At 35.8% G+C, this 24,982-nt stretch overlaps 1 protein-coding gene across 1 annotated transcript in view; it reads right to left on the reverse strand.

The window, feature by feature from the left end:
* The window catches only part of LOC144958934 (atrial natriuretic peptide receptor 1-like), a 49,368-nt gene extending 31,605 nt beyond the window's left edge, over positions 1–17,763 (reverse strand). Inside the window, exons 1-7 of the mRNA XM_078891233.1 lie at positions 17,757–17,763; positions 14,732–14,926; positions 13,048–13,114; positions 10,702–10,808; positions 8,778–8,977; positions 7,430–7,579; positions 4,030–4,168 (exon numbers count right to left, since the gene is read on the reverse strand). Of these exons, the coding sequence (XP_078747359.1) occupies positions 4,030–4,168; positions 7,430–7,579; positions 8,778–8,977; positions 10,702–10,808; positions 13,048–13,114; positions 14,732–14,926; positions 17,757–17,763 (865 nt within the window). The remainder of the gene's footprint in view (positions 1–4,029; positions 4,169–7,429; positions 7,580–8,777; positions 8,978–10,701; positions 10,809–13,047; positions 13,115–14,731; positions 14,927–17,756) is intronic.
* Positions 17,764–24,982: the final 7,219 nt, after the last annotated feature.

Here is a 24,982-nt window from a genome sequence, read left to right on the forward strand (position 1 = left end):
CACGGAAATGACGTCACACCACTATCACATTCACTACCACAACCACCACCACCACCCCCTTACCATCGTCGCTACAACTCAGTTTGGAATAGCCACACTTTGGTTCGTTTGGCGGGGGCTTTCCATAGCTAAGCGGCCACGGAAATGACGTCACACCAGGTTGAGTGAATTCGAGGTTTCCAGACTTGTTTGCCCTCATTGCATATGTCTGGATGGAAAGGGAATAGCGTCAAAGATGGGGATGTGGATAGGAAACAATACAATATGGATGAAGCACGGTGTTGCCTTTACTCAGATCTGCCAACTTAAACATTTTTAAAAATCGTAATTTTTTAGGAGATTAAAATTTTAATCGCTACAATTAACTTTAAAGATTAATAATAGGCTTCAACAGCCGTGACGTCACTTCCCCCGTAATGACGCATAGTAACTTAGTTACTGGTACTAAACTATCGGACAATGGCGGACGCCCTTATGAAATACTTCTCCGACGAGCATAAAAGTGTATCCAGAGGAGAAAAATGTTATTATTATTATTATTATTATTATTATTATTATTATTATTATTATTATTATTACTATCATTATCACAGGATAGAATTTGAGTACAAAACGTTCATGCCAAAATGATCCAAATGCCACAGCAGGGCTGTTCTCACCTGGTATTGACCGACGTCTTCGTTATATATCGATATGGTCACCTGTGAATCTCTGTCTCCATCATCCCCAATAGTCACAGGCTTTTCCAGGCCTGAAGATATAAAAAAAAACCCAAAGAAACTCCGATGAAAATAATGGAGCTAGATAAAAGTAAAATTTTGGCTTATAGTAGAGATGATGATGATGGTGATATTATTATTATTATTATTATTATTATTATTATTATTATTATTATTATTATTATTATTATATATTATTATATATATTATTTTATTATTATTATTATTATTATCATTATCATATATATCATATTATTATTATTATCATCATCTCATCATCATCATATATTATTATATATTATTATATATATTATCATCATCATATTATTATTATTATTATTATTATTATTATTATTATTATTATTATTATTATTATTATTATTATTATTATTATTATTATTATTATTATTATTATTATTATTATTATTATTATTATTATTATTATTATTATTATTATTATTATTATTATTATTATTATTATTATTATTATTATTATTATTATTATTATTATTATTATCATTATATTATATTATTATATTATTATATATATTATTATATATTATTATTATTATTATTATATTATATTATTATTATTAAGAAGAAAGAAGAAGAAGAAGAAGAAGAAGAAGAAGAAGAAGAAGAAGAAGAAGAAGAAGAAGAAGAAGAAGAAGAAGAAGAAGAAAGAAGAAGAAGAAGAAGAAGAAGAAGAAGAAGAAAGAAGAAGAAGAAGAAGAAGAAGAAAGAAGAAGAAGAAGAAGAAGAAGAAGAAGAAGAAGAAGAAGAAGAAAGAAGAAGAAGAAGAAGAAGAAGAAGAAGAAGAAGAAGAAGAAGAGAAGAAGAAGAAGAAAGAAGAAGAAGAAGAAGAAGAAGAAGAAGAAGAAGAAGAAAGAAGAAGAAGAAGAAGAAGAAGAAGAAGAAGAAGAAGAAGAAGAAGAAGAAGAAGAAGAAGAAGAAGAAGAAGAAGAAGAAGAAGAAGAAGAAGAAGAAGAAGAAGAAGAAGAAGAAGAAAGAAGAAGAAGAAGAAGAAGAAGAAGAAGAAGAAGAAGAAGAAGAAGAAGAAGAAGAAGAAGAAGAAGAAGAAGAAGAAGAAGAAGAAGAAGAAGAAGAAGAACCATTTTGACTTTCTTTCACCAACTATAGATATTCGAAGATGACGTCACTCAGGTCTTTGTTATTGTTTTTTGCCATCCGCGTTTATGAGTATTGCTCATTGAACTGTATTAACCTGACTATAAACGTTCATGGATACACACAGTTTTGTGTGTTAATCCGTTACACTTCCGGAGGGCAATGTCATGAGCTTCTTAGACAAGCGCATACTATCTATACATAGAATGAAGATGACGTCACTAAGGTCTTTGTTATTGTTTTTTTTTTTTTTGCCATCCGCGTTTATGAGTAGTTCTCACTAAACTCTATTAACCAGACTATAAACGTTCATGGTTACACACAGTTTTGTGTGTTAATCCGTTGCACGTCCGGATGGCAATGTTTTGAGCTTCTTAGCCAAGCGCATACTATCTATAGATAGAATGAAGTAGACGTCACTCGGGTATTTGTTATTGCTTTTTGCCATCCACGTTTATGAGTACTTCCCACTGAACTGTATGAACTAGACTATAAAGGTTCATGGTTACACACAGTTTTGTGTGTTGGTCCGTTTTACTTCAATGTCAATGTTGTGAGCTTCTTACAAGCACATACTATCTACAGATACTGTACACTTGGCTAAGAAACTTATAACATTGCCATCCGGAAATATAACGGACCAACACACAAAACTATGTGTAACTTGAACATTTATAGTCTGGTTAATACATTTTAGGGAGAATTACTCATAAACATGTCTGGCAAAAATAAAATAACAAAGACCTGAGTGGTGTCAAATTCGTTCTATCAGTGGATAGAATGAAGATGACGTCACTCAGGTCTTTGTCATTGCTTTTTGCCATCCGCGTTTATGAGTAATTCTCACTAAACTGTATTATCCAGACTATAAAAGTTCATGGTTACACATAGTTTTGTGTGTTCGTCCGCAATACTTCCGGGTGGCAATGTTATGGGCTACTTTGCCAAACGCATACTGTTTATAGCAAAGTTATTCCAAAAATGATAATGAAAAAGAAACGAAAAACTAGAGCATTTGTATAGAACAATATCAATTTTATGTGCTATAAAGCGCTTTACAGGTGGTCCCCCGCCAACAGCAACACTTAACAAGTTGAACGAGACGCTATGACGCCTTTAAGCAATTTTACAATTTTTGCGGATAGAGACAAGGGTGGTAAAGGCCAGGTACAACGTTAACAGCTGAGTACGGTGAGAGATTGTGAGTAAAGAGTCTTTTCCAGGGACTTAACGATGCGTCGAGTGACGCTCGAACCCAGGACCTTCAGATTCGAAAGTGAGTGGAATACCACGAGATCACAAAGCCGCACAATTTTATGGCATTGTTATTCCTAAATGAATAGTTAATCCGAAAATTAATAGTTATTCCTAAATGAATAGTTAATCCTACAATGAATAGTTATTCCTCAATGAATAGTTATTCCTGAAATGAAAAATTATTCCTACAAATAATCGTTATTCTTAGATGAAAAAATAATCCTAAAATGAATAGTTATTCCTAAAATGATCAGTTATTTCTAAATGAATAGTTATTTTTAAATGAATAGTTATTCCTAGAATGAATAGTTGTTCCTAAATGAATAGTTATTCCTAAAATGAATAGTTATTCCTAGAATGAATAGTTGTTCCTAAATGAATAGTTATTCTTAAATGAATAGTTATTCTTAAATGAATAGTTATTCCAACTGAGAGGGTCAAGAATAGCCCAACGCCAAGCCAGCGTGTCGTAAAAGACGACTAATGGTGTGTGATTCCCCCATCTTTGAGTCACCTGGTCCTCCAGGTTGGGGGTTGGCAAAGGGTTAACACCCCTTTCCGTTAAACTCAAACCGTTACAGAAACACAGACAGACAAACCAAATCCTTTTCTTAGCTTGGGAGACCGAAGAGTTTCTGGAATTACAGAATTTATATACAGAGAAGTGGTAAGACCTGGAATGAGATAAAAAAGTTGGCTCAGGATAGAGAAGGATGGAAACTGTTTGTCTGTGGCCTATACCCTGACCCAGGGTGAAAAAGGCAATGATGATGATGATGATGAAAATCAATAGTTATTCCTAAAACAAATAGTTATTTCTAAAGTGAATAGTTATTCCTAATATATATATATAGTTATTCCTAAAATGAATATGTATTCCTAAAATGATAATGAAAAGGAAAACATTGTGAAAAATAGACCTAACCTTGAAATGTTCTGTTCCATATCTTTTTGGTAATGGCCAATCCATCGAAAGGGTCTCCTCCTTCCGTCAGACTCTCATTGACACAGAAAGCGTAAATTTGCACAGCATCCCAATAGCCCAGAAGGTTGAAGGTAGGTTGCTGAAATGGATCAGTTATACAACATGTGCAAAAGTAACTTAACACGTGTTCTGATTCAACTAATTTGAGTTTTAACTAGGAACCTTGTTTTCCGTCCACACAGCTGTGTATTCAGTCCATCGGAAGAGATTATACGGGCTCAACTGTTTGACCGATGCGAGAAGGCGAGGTGGCCGCCTGTTTTAGCACAGCGTAACTGTAACCGGAGTGGGGTGAGTTCGGGGTTTGAGCGTGGCCTTCGTAAAGTTATGGCCTGATACCGTGGCCTTCGTAAAGTTATGGCCTGACACTGACCAAGAAATGACGTCAAAATGCCAGTCTTTTGCCACAAAAGAAAACAAATCGTGAGTTGTATTCAATAGTTCAACCAATGAATGAAATAACTTGTTTCCATGAGCTGTACTAACGACAACTCACTAGGCGGTGCAAAAACCAAATAATGACGTCAAACTGCCAGTCCTTTTGGATTTCAGTATCAGGCTATAACATAACGATGACTACGGGTTGAGCTCCTTTCTAGGCATAATATATTCTTTCTTTTTTTTTTTGGGTACTCCCTTGGCAAAAAAATCTTAATTTTCAACGTTAACACTTTGACTCGAGAAGTTTGATCGACTTTTATCATTTTTTATTTATTTACTTTTACTCGCTTTTAATATCAGTATTTTAAGTTAGAACACAGGAAGACGTCAAAATTTATTGCATTGTGCATTCTTTGCACGAAACAATATGAGTCCGGAGAAAAACGAAACAAAAACGAACAAACAAAACAAAAAATACTAAACAAAAAAAAAAGAAGAAAAAAAGAAAAGAGAACAAATCTATATTTATAGGGTCTTGAATATATTTAAGGGAGCGTCAGAGAGAGAGAGAGAGAGAGAGAGAGAGAGAGAGAGAGAGAGAGAGAGAGAGAGAAAGAGAGAGAGAGAGAGAGGGGGGGGGGGGGGTTAAGGACTGCTTTCTAGCTACTTGTACTCGCACAATGTATTTAATCCTTTTCTTTTGGCTCCTATCCTTATTTATAAGGTTACAACTTGGGACACTTTTGGTGTAGACAGTATCGACGTGAGCAGCAAGGAAGATGACTCTACATTCTTTTAAGGGCTCTGTTGTTTTTAAAGGTTAGATGGTGCTTTTACAACATTGAGGTCATTTTAGGGCTAGTAGAAAGGAAGAAATGGGATACCCGTCAAAAAATGCTTGGCACAGCCGTGCTCAATGTGAAAAGTGACCAAATAGAACAAAATAGAACCTAACTATCATAGAATACTGGTAATTGAAAATTGTTCATGATCGAATGAATCACAAATGTACAAAGTTCATAGTACAATGAAATATTAATGACAAAAACATTAATTATAATGATATCATGTTTGTGTTTGTAGTAAATCGACTGATGGATATCTATATAGACAGATAGAAAGATAGGCTGTAAGATAAATAAGAGGAAATAAAACTCCCCGTAGATTTCCCAATAAGTATGAAACAGAACTGTTAGAGTAAATAGTTATTCGAATAGTATATATATATATATATATATATATATATATATATATATATATATATATATATATATATATATATATATATATATATATATATATATATATGTATATATATATATATATATATATACATATATATATATATATATATATATATATATATATATATATATATATATATAGGAAGTGGTTATTCAGTATCAGATACTGAATAGTGCTTTGCCACTATTCAGTATCCATAAGGAACTCTTTTTTATAGAGAGAGTGAAAAGTGTGACAATCTCGGTTGAACTGCTGACCTACTTCCAGATTGAACATGTGCAGTAACTGACAGCCCGATTCAAAGTTGTAAAAATATTTTGATCGAAATTTTTAAATTTCTGCTATCGTGCAATTAACAGAGTTCAAAATATCAAAATAAGAGAGGCAGTCAAATACATTTTTTAATGTCTGAATAGACATGATTAAATTTCTCTAGAAGTTCAGTGACACCATGGCATGGTGCATATAAGCTGTTTGACTCTGAGCTTAAGGTTCGAGAGTTCAAATCCCGGTAAGGGTAACTTTTTTTTTTTTCCCAATATTTTTTAAAAATTCCTTCTGTCTTTTTATATTTTTTAAACTTTTGTTTTAATAATTTTATTTGCTTGAAATATACTTTAATGTTGATATTATACTATTGTTCTTTTATTATTATTATTATTATTATTATTATTATTATTATTATTATTATTATTATTATTATTATTATTATTATTATTATTATTATAAAAGTAATTGCTTTTTATTAAGAAACCCGCCGAAACCCAGTCCCAGGTTCACTCCCCACTGGTGTACACTTCTCTGAGTCCCATATTCACTCCCACAGCTGCACTCTTCCCATAACTTTGTCAGGTTTCGGAAAAAAACAACGTATTATAGTGCAAAACCACTATTCAGTGTCAGATACTGAATAGTGCAAAACCGCTATTCAGTATCTGATACTGAATAGTGCAAAACCACTATTCAGTATCAGATACTGAATAGTGCAAAACCACTATTCAGTATCAGATACTGAATAGTGCTAGCCATATATATATATATATATATATATATACATATGAGTGTTGGTGGGTACGTGTAGGTACGAGAGTGCTCGAAAACGTTGGTTCAAGTCTTGACCTCAATTTGGAATAATCTTTTTACGGACATAGTATGCCGACTGAAGACGTGGATAAAAGCCACAGAAACATGTGTATCGGCCATATAAGTGAGTGAATCCATTCATATTATATATTCATATATACATATATATATATATATATATATATATATATATATATATATATATGTATATATATATGTATATATATATATATATATATATATATATATATATATATATATATATATACACATATTTATGAGTGTTGGTGGGTACTTGTAGGTACGAAAGTGCTCGATAATGATGGTTAGAGCTAATATATAATGTAAATTTTCACTCAAAAATGTGAGTGAAAATTTACATTATATATATACATATATATATATATATATATATATATATATATATATATATATATATATATTTATATGTATATATATGTATATATATATATATATATATATATATATATATATATATATATATATAGAGAGAGAGAGAGAGAGAGAGAGAGAGAGAGAGGAAGAGAGAGAGAGAGAGAGAGGCGGAGTGAGAGAGAGAGAAAGGTAGATAATTAGGTACACATCTAGATAGATAGATAATATGACAAACTTTAAGACTGACATGATTGTCGGTGTATTTGACCCCAAATTGGACGGATCTTCTGATCAACTCTTCCTTGAACTGTTTGGGAAGTAAACGTTCAGACATGTCAATGTGGAAGAACAGCGCTTGTTTCTGTTGGGAGGGGAAGTCCAACTTCTGGTAAATGAAAAAATAAAAAATAAAAAGTAATCCTTCAGAGCCACTGGGCCCATGGAGCCGGAGTTTATCCCGGTTTCAATAGCGTGAAACAGACAATAGCAATAACTTGCTATCCTTTGAATAGGACGCTAGTCTATTGCAAAGTACATTTACCGCCAAATCAAACAGACTCAGCTATCCATTCACTGCTGGGTGGACAGAGGCGGAGAGAAGGAGGAGGGGGGGGGGGGTGAGGTCAGTAAAAATCTCAACTGCACCCGGGATCGAGCTTGGTCCCTTTGTGTTTGAAGCGAGTGTGCTCTACCTGGTGAGCTATCGGGACCCCCAACTTCTGACGAGGTGAGATATAAAACTGAATCGCGTTGCCGTGATCAGTAGAAAATCAGTGTTGCGTTTTGACTCACACGGATTTCACGTGATTGGATTCAAAAGTCTGATGTCACGTCGCCCAGCAACGGCGGCCATCGTGGTTCTAAACAAAGAAAATCTGTACTTTTCATGTTTCATGCCGGCTAGAACTTTTCATATGTCTTGTGATCAGAATGTGTAAAAGTCAAAAAATGATCAGATTTATAATTTTTTGTCCCTCTGGATACGCTTTTATGCTCATCGGAGAAATATTTCAAAAGGGCGTCCGCCATTGTTCCGATAGTTACTAAGTTACCATGCGTCATTACGAGGGAGGTGACGTTACGACTGTTGAAGCGTATTCATCGCAAACATTACATTTAGATTATTTCCCCTTATAAATCTTTGGGATTAAAACATACCTGTAGTCATCTTGATTCATGTTTTCTTTGTAAAAAAAAAATGTTGCTTGCAGTAGTAATAATAATAATAATAATAATAATAATAATAATAATAATAATAATAATAATAATAATAATAATAATAATAATAATAATAATAATATTAATAATAATAATAAGCTATACGACTCCCCCCCTCCCCCTTTCCATTAAAAAAAATGATGATATTGCACTATGTAAATAAATGCTAATGTTAAGACAAGAACGATGACATACATACCCGTGCCATGTCAATAGTACTTTGAGAGATTCCCTTTGTAGTGAAGAGGATAGACGAAATCGTTGGCTCTCCTTAAGATGTTTGTCAAGTATGTATAACCAAACGAACAGTGGATATTGCGCTATATAAATGCTACTGCTGATGACAAGAACGATGACATACGTACCCGTGCCATGTCTATAGTACTCTGAGAGATATTCTTGGCAGCGGCAGCGTAGGTGGATGGATGAAATCGTTGGCTCTCCTCGGGATGTTTGTCAAGAATATATAACCAAACAAACTCGCCGTTTGTTGTGTATCCCAGTTGGGAAGCACAATACAGTAATTTGACCATATGTGTTGCTGGCAAGCTGACCACCAGGAAAACTGGGTTGAATAACATGAATTCAAAGATTTAAAGGTATTATTTTAAAGCAATTGTCAATAGATATAACTGAAACGTAAACATAATATTTCCAAATAACATATCAAAATATGTCGAATCAATAATAAACCAAAGCAAACATAAATAATAGTAGTAGTATTGATAGACTTTGTATATAGATAGTATGCAGATGACGTCACTCAGGCCTTTGTTATTGTTTTTGCCATCCGCGTTTGTGAGTTGTTCTCACTAAACTGTATTAACCAGACTATAAAAGTTCATGGTTACACAGAGTTTGTGTGTTGGTCCGTTATACTTCCGGATGGCAATGTTGTGAACTCCTTGGCCAAGCGCATTCTATCTATTGTACATTATGAGCAATGTCAATGACTGGATAGAGTTTATATATATATATATATATATATATATATATATATATATATATATATATATATATATATTATATATCATCATCATCCATCGTGGCTTGTGCTCTTCAGCACGTTGCCGGTCAGCTGTCTCCACGAATCACGATCCTCTGCGGTGCGCATGAAATCTGGGTTGCTTTTTAAGTCACATTTGGCCATTCTTAGGTTATTTAGATAAGTCATTCTTTGTCTTTCTCTAGCTCTCTTTCCTTCGATCATCCCAGATGTTACCAACTTATCTATTCCGTCTCTTCTCCACACATGTCCCAGAAAGCGTAACTGCCTCTTTCTGATGTTATCGATCAGTATTCGTCCCTTTCTCACCTTCTTCAACATGATTATATAAATATATAAATATATAAATATATATATATATATATATATATATATATATATATATATATATATATATATATATATATATATATATATATATATATAATGTGCAATATACAAACTCTATCCAGTCATTGACATTACTCATAATGTACAATATACAAGTCTATCAATACTGCTTATATACTATATATAACGTGTCATATCTACCACCACTTCTACTACCTATTTCTTTTAACTTAAAACCTTATTACTATCTGTCGAGTTGTCAGGAACTTTAACCCAACTGCGTATAACAGGACAAAAGAGGTACCAGACGACTTCTGTCTTTGGGCAAAACTATTTTACTTCTATTTTCTCTCCCTATTTGCCACTTCTCCTTCATACACGCGACACTGTCCATATACTTTTTATTGGATATTTCACTCAATAGAAGGAACAAAATCAACGTCACTCAGTTATTTCTTATTTATTGTTTGTCAGCCATTTTTAAGAGACGTTCTCACTAAATTCTATTTTAATCTGACAAGGTTAAACTTCATTTTGTATGTCGGTACGTTAAATCCAGCTGGTGATGTTGTGAATGTTTTAATAGACGCATAACATCGATAGATGCTCATGTTTGTGGAAACCGTCAAAATATTTTTTTTTAATTTAAAAATTGAGCTTTATATAGCGCAATATCCACTAAATGTGCTCAAAGCGCTTTACAAGGGATCCCTGGTCAACAGCATAAATGTAGGATGGGACATGCCGCTTGTGAGGCGATATTACAATTTTTCGGACAAAGACAACGCTGTTAACGGCCAGGTACTCATTTTACACCTGAGTACTGTGAGAGAATGTGAGTAAAGAGCTTTTCCAAGGACTCAACTATGCACCGAGCGCGAGGCTCGATTCCAGGACCTTCCGATCCGAAAGCGAGTGTCATACCACAAGGCCACATAGCCGCACAATCATACCTCTTGCTTTTTTCGAAGCTTTCCTCAGTATATTTGTGTAAAAATCTAAGGATTCATTTGTCGCTTCCATGAAGGATGCGATCAAGTTGACTTCTTTGGCGTCTTGCCTGAAAGAGACAGATTCGGTAGATTTTGAATTTATATAAGAAATATTTTAAACTTTTCATTCTAGATCATTGAAATACCTGCCACTACAACAATTTCAAATATCATGAGCGAGATACGATGTTTTGCTGTAAATCTCCGAATTGAGAATTAATACAATGGTGGTATTATTATTATTATTATTATTATTATTATTATTATTATTATTATTATTATTATTATTATTATTATTATTATTATTATTATTATTATTATTATCAATGTTATAATAATAATAATAATAATAATAATCATCATAATAATAATAATAATAATAATAATAATAATAATAATAATAATAATAATTATTATTATTATTATTATTATTATTATTATTATTATTATTATTATTATTATTATTATTATTATTATTATCATCATCACCATCATCATCATCATTTTGCTTTTTCACGAATTCAAGGCATCTGACAGTCGAAGTAGCATTATAAAGCAACAACATTTGCAATATTAATTCGCACATTTGAACAGGATTTAAAAAAAAATTTAATGAAATTTTTGAGGTCGAACATCATCTGGACTCAATAAGTAAGTATATCTAGGTTTTTTTAAAAAGATTATTTATTTAAATAGATCTTGAAAACGTTTGCCACAAAACACCCAGTGACAGACACCCAGTTGTTCCAATTGAAGACCCAATTGCTCCAATTCAGACACCCAGTTGTCCCAATTCAGACACCCAGTTGTCCCAATTCAGACACCCAGTTGTCCCAATTCAGACACCCAGTTGTCCCAATTCAGACACCCAGCTGTATTAAATTAGCCACCCGGCTGAAGTTTAAATATTCCTCCTCGCCCCCCCCCCCCCCTCCCATTCCCCCACTCCCATTCACCCCCTCACCCCTTAAAAATCAGTTGCGTTTAACAAATTCATTCGCATGTAAAATGTAATTTCTCCGCTGCTACAGACTGGTGCTAGTTTTTTTCTTTTTTTTCTTCCTTCAAATAAAATGAGATATTCATCAGCTAAGGTTATCATTAAATCACCAACAACAAAAACTAGGCCTAGATAGTTGAAGATATGTGAGAAGAAAAAAAAACACGCTTTTAAAGAACATTAAAATAATCAATGTTTTTAAAGATTTAACAAATAATAAATAACACTCCTTAAGTATAGTGCGGCTATGTGGTCTAGTGGTATGACACTCGCTTTCGGATCGGAAGGTCCTGGGTTCGAGCCTCGCTCGGCGCATAGTTGAGTCCTTGGAAAAGGCTCTTTACTCACATTCTCTCACCGTACTCAGGTGTAAAATGAGTACATGGCCGTTAACAGCGTTGTCTCTGTCCCAAAAATTTGTAATATCGCCTGACAGACGTCATGTCTCGTCCTACATGTTATGTGTTGCTGTTGGCCAGGTATCCCTTGTAAAGCGCTTTGAGCACGTTTAGTGGATATTGCGCTATATAAAAGCTCAAGTTTGTTGTTTTTTTTATAGTAATGGTGATAATGTAAATAAATTGAAACATTGTATGGCTTAATTTTCAAAGGGTGGTCCGAATTGACACAACTGGGTGTCCTAATTGACACAACTGGGTGTCCGAATTGACACAACTGGGTGTCCTTATTGGCACAACGGACGGAGTGTCATAATTGGAACACCGGGTGTCTGGACAATGACCCAAAGCCCATCAATCAAGGCCAAACACATAAAATAATAAATGTGATATGGACGAGTATTTTATCTAAAACTTTAGATTCCTGTGGTGTTTGCAACACATGCAACAGTTATTTTCACAATTACTCTCGGTGTGCGACCAATAGAAGTCATTGATCTGAAAGAGACATTATGGGGGCCCGAATTGGAACACCCCACCCTGGTGTTACAATGTGCATGTACAAATGACCAAGATAGTGTTGTGCGCCGTGAAACTGGGATTCCCATAAAATGAATAGTTCATAATTTTTTGTTTACGTTGGCGCTTTCGTCCATTTACCATATGACGGCAGCAGATCAATAGGGAATGGGATTAGCGGAAGAGTAGCGTCCCTTGATTGGACGTCACCCATAGTCTGTGACGTCACCGGCGGAACAGTTATTAGAGAGAGAACGTCATGTTGGTTGTGCGCATGCGTCTCTCGTCCTCGCTGAAGGTGACGTCACAGACTATGGGTGACGTCCAATCAAGGGACGATACTCTTCCGCTAATCTCATTCCCCCTACCCTCTATGACTGTGTAACTTACTCAATTCTCTTTTCTAGTGATATCCTGTAGAGGTTGGAATCCGAATCCGCCCGGTCGGCGAACATCACTGAAAAAAAAAACAAAAAAACAAACAAACCAGTATAGCAATTTTGTTTTTTTAATATTAAGAAATATACTGAAATACTATTGAAACATTGCATTTTATGCTGAGGTACACATGTATACTTATATTATGTAGACCCTATAACTCAAATTGTTTGGCTTTATATGTTTTAATGGAAATACTCTAAAACCAACGAAAAAAATTGTCCATTACAAGAGTGTTAAAAAAAGCCTACGATTGCGTTTGGTTATCAGAGCTGCAGATATGTACACGTAGGGGAGTGCAGATAGATCAGTTGTTAAAACACTCGCCTCACAGGCAAAATCGATAGGTATCGATACAGTTTGCAATCGAGACATTTTTTTTTCATTCCAACAGCTCTGCCCACTTTCCATAGATTGAGTTGTTGAGTATGTTAGATCTCTGGGGGGGGGGGGGGGGGGGGTGATATTTTGATATATCAAATATTCATTCTACAAACTTTTAAGTTGAGAAATTAGGGAGCGGGCACTCGTGTACGATAGAGGTCTGAAAAGTGTGTATAAAACAGTGTCGGACAAAACAAGAACGAATAATAAAAAATACAGGAAAAAGTACATCCCAAAAAGTCAGTCTGCCTAGACTGATGAATCTAACCTCTGACCTCCTGGTTACGGTAATCAGGAGGTCTGACGTTCAATCCCTTGTAGAGAAAGACAGATTTTTGGGAATGTTTTTTTTTTCTTGTATTTTTCTTGGTATGAAAAAAAATTCTGGTCATACATTAAACACAGAAAATGGAAAGAAGTGGAATAGCCTCAATCAATGTCAATGGGAAGCTCCTCACCACTGCTTTTGATAAAGTAACAGCCCTAAATGCCTAATTTCAGTCTGTCTTTTCTAAAAAGCAACCTTTAACCCTCAAACAGATTGAAGAAGACTGTATAGCAGAAGAAGCAATCAAGTCAATGAAAAACAGCCTGTGATAGAAAACATAAATGCAAAACTTCTTCAAAACGTGGATTCTACAAATGCTTGAGGACCAGACAGCATCCAAGCAAGAATTTTGATAGAGCCTTCAGACTGCGTAGCACCCTGCCTCCGTTTGATTTTTCAGAGATCACTCGACACTGGTGAAGTCCCAGAGGATTGAATAACAGCTACTGTAGCTACAGAGAACGATCCCTTCAAATTACCGCCCAGTGTCTCTCACTTGTATGTCAAGCAAGCTTATAGGGAATGAGATTAGCGGAAGAGTAGCGTCCCTTGATTGGACGTCACCGGCTGAAAAGTTATTAGAGAGAGAACGTCATGTTGGTTGTGCGCATGCGTCTCTCATCCTCGCTTCCGGTGAAAGCGGCTTGAGACACTTCATCGAAAGCGAGGACGAGAGAGACGCATGCGCAAAACCAAATTGACGTTCTCTCTGTAATGTGACGTCCAATCCGCTAATCCCATTCCCTATTGAGCACATCATTGTCAGCGAGATAATGAAATACACAGATAGGTATGATATCCTATATGCACTCCAGCATGGTTTTAGGTCCAGTCACTCGTGTAAATCACCTTTAATCAGCTTTATTGATGACGTTTCAAAGTTTCTTGAGAAGGACGAACACGAACACGCAATTCATATCTTACCTACGTTTTTCCAGCCATACAATTGTAACACGTAAATAATTGTGTTGACCACAGACGCTTGAAGATAGTTGTTGATACGGGTCAATCTCGGGAACTCTGTTCGATTGGCCAACTCCGTGTTAGCAATAGGGGTAATGATCGGAACATTCCAGGTGTTTGCCATGTACGCTAGGGTTTCCATGGCAAAACTACATGCTGATAGGAGAAGAAAAAAAAAAGAATGAATGAATGAATAAGGAAGGAACGTGTGATGTTGAGAAAACTGCATTGGAAGTGTAAATGCGCTCTTTCTGTGGTCTGGATACATGTCTTGTGTAGTAGGAAAGAAGGAAAGAGTGAGGCCAAAAAAAAAAATGGTTCCGATTTCATTGGAAGTGTAAATGCGCTCTTTCTGTGGTCTGGATACATGTCTGGTGTAGTAGGGAAGAAGAAAAGAGTGAGGCCAAAAAAAATGGTTCCGATTTCATTGGAAGTGTAAATGCGCTCTTTCTGTGGTCTGGATACATGTCTGGTGTAGTAGGGAAGAAGAAAAGAGTGAGGCCAAAAAAAATGGTTCCGATTTCATTGGAAGTGTAAATGCGCTCTTTCTGTGGTCTGGATACATGTCTGGTGTAGTAGGGAAGAAGAAAAGAGTGAGGCCAAAAAAAATGGTTCCGATTTCATTGGAAGTGTAAATGCGCTCTTTCTGTGGTCTGGATACATGTCTGGTGTAGTAGGGAAGAAGAAAAGAGTGAGGCCAAAAAAAAATGGTTCCGATTTCATTGGAAGTGTAAATGCACTCTTTCTGTGGTCTGGATACATGTCTGGTGTAGTAGGGAAGAAGAAAAGAGTGATGCCAAAAAGAACAATGGTTCCTATTTCATTGGAAGTGTAAAACCGCTCTTTCTGTGGTCTGGATACATGTCTTGTTTGGTAGGGAAGAAGAAAAGAGTGATGCCAAAAAATGGTTCCTATTTCATTGGAAGTGTAAAACCGCTCTTTCTGTGGTCTGGATACATGTCTGGTGTAGTAGGGAAGAAGAAAAGAGTGAGGCCAAAAAAAATGGTTCCGATTTCATTGGAAGTGTAAATGCGCTCTTTCTGTGGTCTGGATACATGTCTGGTGTAGTAGGGAAGAAGAAAAGAGTGAGGCCAAAAAAATGGTTCTGATTTCATTGGAAGTGTAAATGCGCTCTTTCTGTGGTCTGGATACATGTCTGGTGTAGTAGGGAAGAAGAAAAGAGTGAGGCCAAAAAAAAATGGTTCCGATTTCATTGGAAGTGTAAATGCACTCTTTCTGTGGTCTGGATACATGTCTGGTGTAGTAGGGAAGAAGAAAAGAGTGAGGCCAAAAAAAATGGTTCGATTTCATTGGAAGTGTAAATGCGCTCTTTCTGTGGTCTGGATACATGTCTGGTGTAGTAGGGAAGAAGAAAAGAGTGAGGCCAAAAAAAATGGTTCCGATTTCATTGGAAGTGTAAATGCACTCTTTCTGTGGTCTGGATACATGTCTGGTGTAGTAGGGAAGAAGAAAAGAGTGATGCCAAAAAGAACAATGGTTCCTATTTCATTGGAAGTGTAAAACCGCTCTTTCTGTGGTCTGGATACATGTCTTGTTTGGTAGGGAAGAAGAAAAGAGTGATGCCAAAAAGTGGTTCCGATTTCATTGGAAGTGTAAATGCGCTCTTTCTGTGGTCTGGATACATGTCTTGTGTAGTAGGAAAGAAGGAAAGAGTGATGCCAAAAAGAACAATGGTTCCTATTTCATTGGAAGAGTAAAATAATACTATATCTATATCATAATCAAAAACAAATAAAATGAGATTTATTAAGGTTTTTTTTCCCAATATCGTGCCATGTATTGAAATGATATTATGGTATCCTCGTTGGCTTTTTAGAAGACAAGATGAGATGAAAATGGAAGTAAAATATATGTACCTGACTTTAAGAATGGGATAGCCTAAAGTCACAGTTAATTTGGCTTGTTTGAGCTTTTTTATATAGAGCAATATCTACTAAACATGTTCAAATTGCTTTACAGGGGTTCCTTAGTTAACAGAAACACATAATACATAAGATGAGACATGACGCCTGTTAGGCGATGTTATAATATTTTCATTCGGACAGAGACAGTGCTGTTAACGGCCAGGTACTCGTTTTACACCTGAGTACGGTGAGAGAATGTGAGTGAATATCCTTTTCCAAGGACTAAACCATGTGCCACTCGGGACTCGAACCCAGTACCTTCCGATTCGAAGGCGGATAGTCATGTCACTAGACCACATAACCCTGATTGCACGTCTAATTTTAGGCTTACATTTTTAGTTCTACTGCTATGTTGACTTGCGGATTGCTTGTAAAGTACGTTGCTTCTATTGAGTAATGTAAGCAAGTAGAGTGACTTGCGCGATGTTCTTAAAAGACCACCACAAATGGATTTGATAAGCACAGCATCGGGCGTCACCATTCAATGTATCAATAATGGCAGGCAGAATTTCCTCTTCATCCAGTCATGTTGCTTGGAACCACCTGTAAAGCACTTTGTGCACGTCAGTGGGTAGAGCAGATTGTGCTCTATAGATAACAGGTCGCAATATTTCTGATTTCTTTTTCAAGAGCATTGCCATTATTGTGGATTCATTATGTGTTGACAGTTAATAATTAACATTAATTAGCCTGATTTTGGTGTCCCGTGGAAGAGCGTTCTATATAAGGAATGTTCACCTATATATTCATAATCGACAGGTGAAAAAAAAGGACAAAATATCTCACACTAGAATCGGATCATTATTATGAGAACCTAAGAGTACATTGTAATTCTATGGGGATGATCTATATTACCTTTCCATGTGCTCGATGTTACTGGTCACATGACAACGTGTGCTCAAAATGACCCACATAGTGAAAAGTTTCACAGTTTGAGAATAAATATTCATCATCACAGTTGGTCGTTTTGCTCAGCATGACTCATTGGTATGTTTACAAATTTCATAAACACAGCAGCGTGTTTACATTTATTGAGGAATATCTAATCGTTGTACACCTACAAATCATGTGATCGATGACTAGGTTGGACAAAAACATGAATATAGATCGCTCCCATTGCGTTGACAGTGACTCTGACCGTAGCTATCGTTAACTTATTGCCTGACACTGACCAAAAAATGACGTCAAAAGACAAGTCTTTGACCACAAAAGAAAACTAACCGTGATTTGTATTCAATAGCTCAACCAATGGAATCACTTCTTTCCTTGAGCACTACTAACGACAACTCACTAGACGCTGCACAAACATTAAAAATGACATCAAATAATAAGTCTTTGAGGTGTCTTGTATCAGGCTATAAATTAACAATGGTTCCCTCTGACCCAGTGACTGTTTTATTAGGTCAGACAAGACTTTCTCATTTTCTTCATGTGTAAAAGTGTAAACAACAAGAGAGACTTGCGTCCTGTTGTAAAGAAGACAAGACAGTGAAAAACATATTCGAGAGGTCCCAGGTTTGAGAGTTTTCGCCAAGATTAGAGCCATTTAAATCGATCGATATTTCAAAGACGAGTTTTCTGGCAAAAAAGTGAAACACGTGGTTTTCCAGAGACAGACAGTTATTGGTTAAATACAAACCATGGAGCATGTAAGAAGCAATCACATTATCTTTTTGGTAGAGACAGTGTCGATACGTGCCCATTTCTCATCTAACCTCAGTACAATCATTCACTACGTGACAAATGAGAACGCGGTAAACCATCAGCCATCCACTTCCGGTTTACCTTATTCGGCCAAACCACTCAAGTTTCTTTAGTATTGGAATTTTACATTTTTGATCATAAGTTGTTTTTCTATAGGCTTTATTGTTAAAACCCTGTTAGATTGTGTGGTTTGTTGGATTAGTTATAAGTTAGTCATACTCTATTTTTTCATGTGAAGGTAAGAGTGGATGGTTGTGGATTATATAAAAGGGCAAAGAGGCGTTGATTTTATTTTTAGACCCAGTCTTGAGTCGGGAGAGAATTTCAGGGTAATATTTGATTTAAAATTGTATTGATAGTTTGGGATTATTTAACTATCTAAAATCAGTGCATGGCTCAGCGGTACGGTCTTTGCTTCGTACCCGAAAGGTACCGGGTTCGATCACCCGCCGCTGCGCTGTGCGGCTTTGAGCGAGTCACCTCGCCCTAGCTGACGCCTGGGTTATTTCAGTCTTCCCTTGGAACAGACCCTAGAAAAACATTTCCCCCATAGAACTTAAAGCTTACTCATAAAATAAGAATATATGCATTGTAAAATAATTGAATGTTTATCTCAAACAAACTAGTATACTGAGGCAGTCTGAGACCAGACTATTTATAAGTTATGCCAAACCACAACAACATAAGGCAGTATCGAAAAACTTTGGCAATGTGGATAAAGGAAAGTTTATGAGTTTTCGGGATTGAAAAGGAAAAATATTCTGCCCACAGCACCTGTGTAGCATGTGTGTCAGTTGCTAGTCAAAGAAGTGGTGCCGGTGGACACAATTTTGAAGGCGGCTGGATGGGGCCGTACCACAACTTTTTCACAGTTCTATCGGAAGCAAACAGAAAGTATGGCTCAGAGCTTGTTGGATGCATATGTATAGAAATAGGTATGTTACCTTACACGGTAATGGTAACAAGTTACTCGATTTCTGTGTGAATGGAAGCGATTGCCCTATCTCTGAAATCTCATTTCTCAAATCTCATCATACTGATGTACAAACCAGGAACGAAGGCTCAAATGCCCTCCGTGCAAGTTTGAACCCACCCGAATGTATGTTTGTACATTATTAGAATTTTGGAAATCTTTAGTTAGTGCATGACGGGTAATTGCTTTAATTTTCTAACAAGTTGATGGCTGATGGTTTATTTCTCATTTGACCCTTCCTTCCTGATTTGTATATCAGGTATGATTACAAACAAGCATCATCAGGTAAGTCTCGCTTGTTTATACTAATTTTTACAAGAATTTGCTGTGAATATGCGAATTAAGAGCCTGTTCCAAAGACATCTTTGCACAATGGGTTTCAAGTCTTTCAACAACAGGTTGCAAAGAAGGAGAAGCCAAAAAGCCACAAATATATTTGACACCACATGATTGGGCCCAATCTGCCCATTAATCAATGCTGGCAGATTTTATTCTTCATCTTTGTGTCGTCGCATATATAGAACTTTCTTAATAGGGATAATATATATTACATTTCCATTATGCTCGTTGTCATTGGTCACATTGCAAAGTGTGCTCAAAATGACCCACAGAGTGAAAGGTGTTCAGAGTTCGGGAAATATCAAACGTCACAATTGGTCATTTTGCTCAGTATGACCCATGGGTATGTTTACAACAATGATATCTCAGTAACCAAACGATAGATTTCCTCAGTTGGTAAGAGAGACGCATGTTGACGTTCTCTCTGTAAGGGCATGTTTAAAATTTGGTTCAGCTAACCTTGCATCTCAATATCTACATCCGGTGTTTATGCGCGCATTTCACTCTTTACATCATGTGTTTAACAGTGCAGTTCACTATGTACATTTATTGATCTTTCGCCGTGCACTTTACATTCTGGGGTTAACTATACATCTATCAACACCGAGTGTTTAACTGCGAGTTTTAATTTCACCAAACGGCATTTGATCGTGAAATTTACCATTAACATCATTTGTTTGATTATGTGCCAAACTGACGACATCCGGTGTTTAGTCTGAATTAGTGTTCCATCCACAACTGACAGAAATGATAAATAGGGTCACTAATGATAATTCAATCTTCTACCTTGCCATCATCAAACACAATATCATGCAAACTCATGAATTATGCATTTGTGTATGTTTGCTCAGTACTCATTAAGTCTTGTCACAACATCTTTGTTGAGTCAAGCCAAGGCTGTGAGACTGAAATATCGACGACCAATATTATCCAACAGAATCGAAATGAATTATTTAATGCCACCCGATACTGTCTTCAATTGACAATACAGTTTTGTTGGGGTTTTTTTGTTTGTTTGTTTGTGTTTTTTTTTTTGGGGGGGGGGGGGTTGGATTTTTGGGGTTTTTTTTGGTTTTTTTTTTTTTTTTTGCTTTTTTTTCCTTTTTTTTATTTTTTATTTTTTGGTTTTTATTGGTTTTTTTTTAAAAGTATTGTTTTGTTTTGCTGTTTGGGTTTTTTCAGTCTTTTATTTGGGGGGGGGGGCGACCGCTTATTGGCAGGTCAACTATCCCAATTCATTATGAGCCCATTGTAATGAAAATCTCAAAAAAAAATATTGTCCATTATAACATTGTTATCGAGGGTAATTAGTGTAAAATTGTGCAAATTAGTGATGAAAGCACCAAATTTGGTACAAAGTAACTTGAGACCACTATTATCGATGTTGATATAGAACCACATTGAGAAATTCTTCTAACAGTGTAAAATAGGGAGATGAAAATCCGCCTATATGAGCTATATTAAAACAAAGGGACGTAATCCATGAAATATTTGTTGACAATTCGGCGCTTTAAAAATATATTGTTTTTAGCCGTGTAAGCAGTTGATTATTTTGGCCTAAATAATTATCGTTAAAAATGTGACTTTATGTGATATAGGAACCGTACGGGCCGATTGTAGAGCTTTATTATGAGGACTGGAGGGGTGGGGAGGGGGGAGTGGAGATGGTGCTGGTGTTAGTTTTATTGGTGTTGTGTTGGTCGTCATCATGATGAAGATGATGGTGGTAGCGATGTTGGTGATGTTGATGATGATGATGATGATGATGATGATGATGATAATGATGATGATGATGATGAGGTGATTGTGGTGATAATGGTAGTGATTATGGTGGTAATGATGATGATGTTGATGAGGTGGTGGTGGTGGTGATCGTGGTAGTAATGATGATGATGATGATGATGATGATGATGATGATGATGATCAGGATGATGAGGACGAGGTGGTGGTGGTAGTGGTAGTAGTGATGATGATGATGATGATGATGATGATGATGATGATGATGATGATGATGATGATGATGATGATGGTGGTGATGATTATAATGATGATTATGATGAGGTGATTGAGGAGATGGTAGTATTGATGATGGCTGTGGTGATAATGATGAGGTGATTGTGGTGGTGATTGTGGTAATGATGATGATAATGATGATGATGATGATGATGATGATGATGATGATGATGATGATGATGAGGTAATGGTGGTGGTAGTGATAGTGTTAATGATGATCGTGGTGCTGGTAACTATTCATTTCGACAATGAAAGACTTTCTTCGTGACGTATATTAACATTCTTAGATGATTAGGATCCAACAAAATTCATATTTATTAGACAAATGACTGAGGAACACGTTTTTCTTGGGAGAGTTGAAAGCCAATACCTCGTTGTCAGCATTTTCCATGCGAGTGTGTTCAAGAAAACCATATGTTGTCTTATTGAAGGCTAAAATGTTTCCTTTCCTGAAGTATAGCTGTCGAGGCCTGGTAGTACCGTCTGGAGTCTGTCTCTGAATTTGGTTGGGTGAACATACGACTGGGTGCAACCTCTTTCATAGCGTTCTTTGCTATACATCTTGACTAATTCTGACAATTTATGGACACTTTCTTTGCTCTGTTTTATACTTGAATGTTTTATATACAGCATGGCTCCAGAAAGGAGCGCTTTTGTAAAACACAACGAATAACAACTTGCAACAACGTTGCAGAAAACATGAATCAACAACTCCAAACATAATATGCTATCTTATTAAACTTTAGTAAAGCATTTGATAAAGTCCATTACCATACTCTGGCTATTAAACTGCGGAGATATGGAATCATGAGTAACACACACGATTGGACAATGCGTTTTCTCACTAACAGTAAACAACTGAAAGAGCATTGTCAGGATTAGCTCTAGTACTACAGGCGTGCCACTAGGTACCGTACTGGGCTCCCTCATGGTCCTTATCTACATCAATGATTTGCCTGAAAGATTGTCGCCAGGAACTCAACTGAGACTATTTGCGGATGACAGCATTCTGTACAGAGCAATAGGGCAGAAGGAAGACTCAGAACTTCTTCATCGGGACCTTGATTCCAGAAAATTACCAACAAAAGGAAGCTGATACCACCACAATACACAATACACAACAACACACTAGAAGAAGTCACCAAAGCAAAATATATCGGATTAATGATAAACAATCGTCTGACCTGGAAAGACCACATTGCAAACATAATATGCAGGAAGGAAAACTCCACCCTGTGATTCTTTAGAAGAAACCTCTTCGGCTTCAAAGTAACCATAAAAGAGAAATGCTGTAAAGCTTATGTTAGACCAACACTCGAGTAAAGCAGTACGGTATGGGATCCCGATCACATCTCCAAAATTAGGGAAATGGAATCAATCCAAAAAAAAAAGATACGAAATTCCTTCAACAAAATCCCGAAACAAATCAAAGCCATAAATGACACCCCATTGAAGGACAGGAGAGAGAAGAAAATAATAAAAAAAATTTCCAAAGGTCAGAAAAACCAGGTCAGGTGTCATTACACAGCCTCCAACAGAACAAGAGGGAACCTGGCAAATTTATGTTGCCACAATCTAGATTGGACTACCATCTTCACTCGTTTCTGCCCTCAACTATAAGACTGTGGAAAAATTTGGATAACTCCCAGTAAAGCAATTGTGAATGCTGCTGCTTAGTCTTCCACGAGGAAGTTTCAGCTTGGAGAGGAAGAAGAATAAGAATAAGAAGAAACCACTTCAGCAACAATAAAACTAGAACTTTGTTTGTACAGCAGGTTTTTTTTCATGTTCTTAAAACGGACATGACAAATCTTCTGATAATGAGCTTCCTGCGCAACCAAATCACCATTTGAGAACATGGAGAGAATTTGGATATCGCTTATAATTTCTGCAGCCACGCGGATATTTTCGTTCATCTCTTTTGTCATTATCAAATGGAGGGAAGCTCCATATTATTGCTACAAAACATACAATGTGTCCTATTTATTGTCATACCGTCATCTGAGGAAAAACGCATATTCTGCCTCCTTGGACAGTGGGATGATGAGAGATTGGCTAGATCGGGATACTTTGACAAGTTGTCTTGTGATTTCTCATTTTTCACAGGGAGCCTTCTGTTTTTTTTGTGGCTGTATATCGAGAGCGACATGATTTGTGCCAGTTGGTATCATTTTGCTTCAGGACCCCCACTGTATCCTTAGAGCGGTCTTCAACAGACAAATCTAGCTTGTCACTATAATTTTCAAATCCGTTTTAAAGTCTTAACACGATAGATGGTAGAACGCTACGCTACGAAAGTCATGTACCATTGTCCACAATCTTTCCGCTCTGGCAGAGATGGGCATTCTAATTTTTAATCTTTTTTTTTTTATCTCTTGACAAATAAAACATTTTGACTTCACCTCAATACTGCGCTTTGCAATTATATAATTGTTGGTAGTTAGTACAAGATTTAGTACATTGTCAATGCCATGATTTAATGGGTTAAGTGACTTGATCACGGTATTGTTGGTGATGCTTAAGCGATATCTCGGTGCTCAGAATGCTGCTAATAATGATGATGATGATGATGATGATGACGATGATGATGATGATTATGATTTATTATTATTATTATTATTATTATTATTATTATTATTATTATTATTATTATTATTATTATTATTATTATTATTATTATTATTATTATTATTATTATTATTATTATTATCATTAGGTGGGTAAAAAGGCGACAAAGTTCAAGTATATATATATATATATATATATATATATATATATATATATATATATATATATATATTCAAAAATGTAAAGGCAATTGGATTCAATAGTCTGATGTCACGTCGCCCAGCAACGGCGGCCATCGTGGTTCTAAACAAAGGAAATCGGTACTGTTTATTTTTCATGCTGGCTAGAACTTTTCATATGTCTTGTGATCAGAGTATGTAAAAATCGAAACATGATCAGATTTAATGTTTTTTTCCCCTGTTGTTATAATATAGTGACATATTGTAGTATGTTCTTATTGTGTGCGTGTGTGTGTGTGTGTGTGTGTGTGTGTGTGTGTGTGTGTTGTGGAATGTAGTTGCGTGGAGAGGTGGAGGGGAGTATTTCTAATAATAGTGGTAATAATGATGATGGTAATAATAATAGTAATGATGATAAGTATGATAATGATGGTACATTATCGAATATCTCTGTCTACTTCGTATTGAAATAGTGTCAACATTTTTTTCCGGATTTTTTAACGATATACAT

The sequence above is a fragment of the Berghia stephanieae genome, chromosome 13 (genome assembly GCF_034508935.2).
Source record: "Berghia stephanieae isolate SIO BIC M18660-M18661 chromosome 13, UCSD_Bste_1.3, whole genome shotgun sequence".
NCBI classification, from domain to species: domain Eukaryota; kingdom Metazoa; phylum Mollusca; class Gastropoda; order Nudibranchia; family Aeolidiidae; genus Berghia; species Berghia stephanieae.